At 32.8% G+C, this 7,098-nt stretch overlaps 1 protein-coding gene across 1 annotated transcript; it reads right to left on the reverse strand.

Moving 5' to 3' along the window:
• Positions 1–376: 376 nt before the first annotated feature.
• LOC126716964 (respiratory burst oxidase homolog protein B-like) lies at positions 377–6,417 on the reverse strand. Its single transcript, XM_050418039.1, has 12 exons — positions 5,922–6,417; positions 5,233–5,392; positions 4,566–4,614; positions 4,327–4,440; positions 2,717–3,145; positions 2,225–2,611; positions 2,021–2,116; positions 1,777–1,892; positions 1,401–1,503; positions 1,221–1,288; positions 581–1,047; positions 377–486 (listed from the first exon to the last, which is right to left on the reverse strand). Exons 1-12 carry the CDS (start codon positions 6,412–6,414, stop codon positions 377–379), a joined length of 2,592 nt encoding a protein of 863 aa, XP_050273996.1. The 5' UTR covers positions 6,415–6,417.
• Between the last annotated feature and the right edge of the window lie 681 nt (positions 6,418–7,098).

The raw sequence follows: 7,098 nt of genomic DNA on the forward strand, positions 1-7,098 counted from the left end.
GCACCAACTGCATCAATTTCTTTCATCCTTTGAACAACAGTAACAACTTTGCTAGAAAATAAGCTAAATTTTACCTTACATGCTGATCAATTCCCCCATTACATGCAAATGCCCTTTAATCTGCATATAAATTTGACTAAGATCTCATTGACCATTTGACTACATACAAATTATGAGATTGCACAAGCAAATTCTGTGTTACACTTTTCAAAGGACGAATTCATGTTTTTGGTTTTTCCTCCAGAGGACAGTAAATAATAAAGTATGAACATTCTATTACTTGTATACCCAACAAGGGACAAAACTTATGGCCAATCAGAAAAGACATAACCTATAATTATAACACATTTTGATTAAAAAAAAAAAAAAAACAAGATTAGAAGTTTTCCTTATGGAAATCAAATTTGGTCGAGGTTTTCCTGGAAAAGTCTCGAGCTTGCCATCTTAGCTCCCCAACCAATCCAGCCGCACCACAATAGAACACCCCTACAACACAATCAGCTCAACTTTAATTCAATTATATAAAAAATATTGATAGAAATAATCCCATATGATCAAGTTTAATAAAAGGAAAGCTTACCAACTCTTTCATTGGTGTGCTTAAGTGCTACATTCTTAAAAACGTTACGCCAATTTGGTCTAGCAAAATGTGTTTTAACCCTTGTGCCTGAGACAATATCCATACCAGTTTTAGCATGTTGTATTGATTGAAGCATAGTGATTAAAGCCGATCGAGCATCTCCTTCTTCATAAACACTAGTGCAATAGTTGTGAATCTCAATTACTCCATTACAAACACTTTCTGCTACCTCATTCATCACACCCTCAAACCACTCAAAAGAGCCTTGTTCACGAGTAACCCAATAGAAGTAAGCTTGTTTAGTAGCATTTTGTGCTTTTTGCTGCTTAATGTTATTAAGTACATCTTTAACAATGCTAATTAAAGGCGTGGCACCAATGCCAAGGCCGATGAGGAGGAGGACGTCATACTTTTTATACTCTTGTGCCGGTGCTCCATAGGGGCCGTCGATCAGGAGCCTTGGCATTCTGTTAATATGTTCCAAAAATAAAAATTTATTGAGCAATAATGAAAATTCATTTACATTGGGCAATAAAAAATTATTGAGCAATAACGAGAAAATTTAGAAATGAGTTTTTTTTTTTTTAATTATTTTTTTCAAAGGCATTTTAAAATGACTAATTGAAATATCAGAAGGAACCTTGGTTTGTTATTGTCTTGTGCAGAGTCAGATAGGTCACTTTCGTCGCTAGAAGGAGGCTGGCATACCTATAATTAGCATGCCAATTTAAAAGGAAGAAAAATAATGTTTAGGCTTTAAAAAAAGAATGACCAAAAAAAAAAATTCCATGAATGAATGGTAAAATTATTGAAAATGTACCTTCGAGAAAATAGCTTTGAGTTGTGATGTCCAGTCACCCAAGGTGCGTATGTGGATGCTAAGATAATTATCCCCTGGCGCTGAAGTAATCGAAAAAGGATGCCTAAATGCGACACATCATCGTCAACGATAATCATATATAACAATATTGACGATGGGAATAATAATAGAGAGAGTCTATCGATACAAACTATTTGACGATAAATTTGACATCCGCTGATATGGTTGATTGTTAATATTAAGTACAAAAGTAATATCAATGAGTCTAGATGAGAACTAGTGAAAGCTTACCAACTCAACATGTGTGAAAAAATTAAAATTTATTTATTTTGTATGTAACATTAATCATAATAATAAGAAGTAAATATTGAATTACCATTCAAAGGAAGAGACAGCTGAGCAATTTACAAATATATACTGCCCACTAGTATATCTAAAGCCTTGAGGTTTAGACATATGCAGGGCCAACACATTTCCGGGGTACAATGCAACCTGAAAATGCAAAACAAAGTCTAATTCCTTTAACTATTAAAAATATAGCGTGCATTCATTTCACTATAATTTCACAATATTGATGAACATCATCAAGAGAAAAGAGTGTCAGTGAAATTAAAAAGTACCTTTAATATCCGCACAGTTTTATAGCTAGATCTAAACCCACGTATTAAGCGTTCACATGCATAGAGTAAAATTGGGACAGCCAGATACATCCATGTCTGAGACAATGTAGCACAAACAAAGTTAGAAAATAGAATTTTGGGAAATCTATAGCGCAAAATCTTTTTTGCCATGGCCAAATTAGAACAAGAATTTCAGATGCTTACTGTCTTTCTGTGCCATTCCTTGGAGAAGTAAAGGTAGTATCCATGTACTAATAAAAGGATATAAACAATGACAAATGAGTGGTGGGAGTACCAAAAGGCATTGAACCCTGTGAGCTTTTTAATAGTTTTTGGAAGGTTTAGCTTGTTCCGACGGAACCAAGGTTGGGCTAATGTGTATGCTATAGCCATAAGAACTACCATAACCACGCCGGTCCAAACCTCAGTCCCTTTCACAAACCACCAATAGTTATTTGGTCGCTTCTCACCAAAAAATGGCTTCATTGACTCGTATTTATCATCCGAAGCATGTAATAGTCTAGGGAAGTCACATGTTAGATGTGCACCAGCATGTAGCCCAACTCCAATTGCAATTCCAAAAGCAATTACCTAAAGAATTTGGGTGAATTTTTTGTTCAAAGAAGTGCAAGTATTTTTTTTCTGTTTTGATTCAATTGAATTAAGCAATAGATTTGTTGCCAATTAATTATGTACCTTATGGAAATTGATATTGTCATCAAAGGGAACCACCATCCCTAACTTGGTCTTGCTTCTAAGCCATGTAATGGTATTTCTGCACACGGGTAGAAGAATTAGGGCCATGTTGAACTTAAGCGTCTCGGCTGCACCCTTAGCAATGTTGACACAATAGCCCATGACATCAAACACTGCCATATGCTTATATTGTATGAATTTCCAAGCGAAAAGGCCTGCGCAGATTGAAAGCCATAGGGCTATAACCCAAATCCGTTTCCAATTGTCTTGGAGGAAGTAGGCAAGCCGCCGGTTGCACCGCTTTATGGGGTTGTACTCCATGGTTGGGACTAGCCTTTGGCTTAGTAGCCGGCCTAGAACATGAGTATCAGTCCCCATGTTGGTTGATTTGCTTGGAGCTTGGAGGAGTAGCATTTCCAAGTTGTACAACTGCAGGTCAAATAGTCTTAAATTTTGGTTCTTTTGGAATGCTAGGAAGTTGTAAGCCTCCTTTTATTTTATTTTTTTGAAATTTGATATTTTGGGGGAGAGACTTGAATTCTAGATGTCTTCATTCATTAAAAACAGAAGAAGTGTCAATTGAGTTACAATTCTTGGTCAAATTAAAGTAAACTTTGCCTATTTGCTTAAAATCATAAAAGGCTCATCCATGTTCTTAATAATTAGGCCAGTTTTGTGTTCAAAGGTTAATGTTCTTAAAAAGAAGTGTAATATATATATATATATATATAGAGAGAGAGAGAGAGAGAGAGAGAGAGAGAGAGAGAGGTAATTTTCTAAATTGGACCTTATTAGAGAAAGATTCAGTGAACAAATTTCATATAATTTTCACTTAAAAAAAATATCATAGAAAAGCATGTTCTTCACATCCAAACATGCTATATTCAAATTTTCAATTGGTGGATTATAATTTGGTCTGCGACGCTAAGGCAAATGTGGGTTGAACTAGGTCTAATCAAATGGTATTTCTTTTTGGCTGAGCTATGGCTAGCCTAACTAGCAAAGCTTTAATCCATTTGGTTGGATGGATTTTAGGGAAAATGTTTTTTTGGATGTTTAGTTGGGTGGATTTTAAGATGGAAAATTGGTAGTGTTCTCGTATTTTCTCTCTAGATCCACTAAAGTGCTATCTTCCCAATTTGGGGAGAAAGTAGAGAAGGGAAGAGTAGTTGCAATCAAATGACTAAACTATCCCTCCTCTCATATTTTGTTTTTTTTTTTTCTCTTTCTTTTTTCTTTTGTACTAGGTATGATTTTTATTTTTTTTAATAATCTTCGGTGGTTGCCTTCTTTTTTTGTTGGCTGTTTGCCTTTTAAAAGAAAAAAAAATTAATTGGACATTATTTTTTAATAAGGGCATATGAATAAATTTATACAAATTCTATTTTCTATTCTCCCATTTTTCTTTTTAACTAAACAAAAAAGTTTTCTACTCTCCCAACCAAACAAAAATGAGGAAAATTAAAATCTCTTTTATATACCCACTTTTCTATTTTTTCAACCAAATGAATCCTTAGTTTCAGAGGAAAAGTATGTATATATATATATATACACACACACACATATATATATATATATAATTAAAAATTTTATATAAAAAAGATATATACCTCAATGTATCCGAGGTTGTCTGGGTCCAGCTCTTCCATGATCAGTGCAGCATACTCTTCGGCTTGTTCTTGGATCTTTGACAATTTATTTGCACAAGCACTTAAGGCAATAATCTGAAGAATTAAGCAAATTAATATACAATCATCTAGATTTTCTATATTGAATACTTATCAGTTATTTGTACTAAAAGTATGTAAAATTACTCCATTTTTGATATATCAATTTTCATAAATCTCACATCTTTCACCTCTTCTTCTGTAATTCTACCATCAGCGTTTTTGTCCACCCTGCAATCGGTATGTAACATATGTTAGCCAGAGCTTATGACAAAAATATAAGTTTTTCACAAAATTTTATATGTATTTTTTTAAGAAAAAATTTTGGCTATAACCCCCACTAAAAAATTGACATAGCTAATTATTTTAAAAATTGAACGATTGGATATTATATTCTTAACACTTATGTTAAATTTTGTACTAATTAGATGTTATTTATTATTTAATTTATAAATTTTTTATTAGACTACAAAAACTTGAAATTTAAACATTTGATTGAAATTTAAACATTTTAAACTACAAAAATTGTACTTGAAAATGTAAGTCTCTATTGTTGGACTTGAATGATTATTCTCACATGTTTTCTATTATTATTGTTACTTGTTTTGTACAAAAATGCCAACCACATTTTGATTCTTCTAATAATACACTTTGATAAAAAGATAATTATTGTTTCACACTCTGGCATAAAAAGGTTGTATTGATTATTTGAATGACTATGAAAGTATTCATAAATTCAATATATCTATTTATCAACGTTTACAAAATTCTCTAGCATTTAAAAATTGGGCAGATAACCGAAGTTGTGCTGGTCACAAGCAGCATTGCAAAAGAATGATAAAATCTTACATGTCAAAGAAAGTTTGTAATCTTGTATCAAAGCTCTGATCAGTAATTTGTTCCCAAAATTCGAAGAGGTCAGCTTCGGATATAGAAGATGACGTTATTCCTCTCCGACGAGCCAATGCATCAAATAATTCGCTTGCAAACTCTTTCGACTCTTTCATCCCTAATCACAATCACACCAAATTTCATAAATTTTAAAGAGTTATACAAATCGTTTTAACATTAAATTTGTGCCTAGATTAAAAAATATCAATTAACATGAGATTATTATGACTTTTTTTTTTTTTTTTGATCGTTTTTAGTACAACATATTCAAGAGATATTACAAAGTTGATCAAAATAGGTAACTTTTTTTTTTTTTTTTTTTTTTGTTTTTTGCAAACAAATATAAGTTTTCCCTTTTTAGGGAATTGAAAGAATTGACATTTGAATGGCCCTCTTGGCGTTTCCAAGAGTTCTACTATTGTGAGTGTGCGCTTACTTGACAATAATGATGTGTACAGAGAAAATATTTCAACCTGACATATAACGCGATTGACTTGACCTATTTTTTATTTGAACTTGAATATGCCTAATCTGAACTCAATTGACCCAACCCATGCTAGATCTATTATACGTGCGTAGAAAACATAGGGACATAAAACAAATACAAAAGTAAGAAATCTTGAAACTGTAACCAAATCAATGCATACCTATACATTGGGCAAACATAGTTTTGGGAAGCATCTCATTGACAGCCAATTCTTTAAACCGAGCTTCAACCTGGGACCAACCTTCACTTCCCACCTTTTTTCCGATAAACTTTAGGCCTTTTAGAGCACGAGCAGCCCCGGACTTGGTCCTATCAACTTTGTTAAACCTAGTTGAAGATGCCATGCGCTTCATCCCCAGTGATACTTGTCTAAGTTGAAATGAGAGATGGGAACCAAGTGTAGAAGGCTTTTTCTCAAACTCCCTTGTTAAACTTGCAGTCTCTGAGTTCCTTCCCTTAATGTTTTGCACCGAAATAGAGTCATCACGTACGTCTACTGTGATTTCTACATAGCATTCATCTTCTTTGAATCTTGTACTCTTTTTGCTGCTATTTCTTTTGATGGATGGACCACTTAAAGGGGCATAGCCTACTGGTTTGCTAGTGCTTCCAGACTCAGAAAATGAGTCATCTTGGTTTTCTTGATTATTCATCCTTATTTCTCTTGTATTGCTTTGTGTTGGTAGCCTTAAACCGGTGCTCTGAAATGAAAGTGAAACTTGTTAGTACTGTAGCATGACAAGCTCGCCAATATCATCAAGATATGGTGAAAACGATTTCATTTTTTTTTTTTTTTTTTTTTTTTTTTTTTTTAAAAAGTATATAGACTTATAGAATTCGCAATTGGCAAGTCAATTTCCAAGACAGTGCCACATAAAGTTAAAACATTTTCCTTATGTTTTGTTTTTTCTTAATAAGAAAAAAGAAAAAAGAGGGTAGATTTAATGGGGGTAGAGGGGGAGAAAGGCTTGTGGCTTCCACATTTCAGACTGCTTAGCCTAAAATTAACGACTTCAATCATGAGTTACAAAAAGTAAAAATTTCAATCAAAATTGTTCAACAAATACCTATGAGAATAATGATAGTCACGACATGATGAACATAATAACAACAACAATAATAATAAAAATAATTTGTGTTTTTAGTTAGCTTAACTGGTAAAGTATTTTATTGAAACCTGAATTCGAATCTCGATAACAGCAAAAACCAATTAGTATCTTAACCTGATGAAAAAATAAAATCATTATATAACAAATGTTATAAGTTCAAATATACTAATATCTATTTAAACAACAACAACAATAATAATACCAAATTTTGACAGGTTCACGGTATAG

The sequence above is a fragment of the Quercus robur genome, chromosome 3 (assembly GCF_932294415.1).
Source record: "Quercus robur chromosome 3, dhQueRobu3.1, whole genome shotgun sequence".
In the NCBI taxonomy this organism is placed as follows: domain Eukaryota; kingdom Viridiplantae; phylum Streptophyta; class Magnoliopsida; order Fagales; family Fagaceae; genus Quercus; species Quercus robur.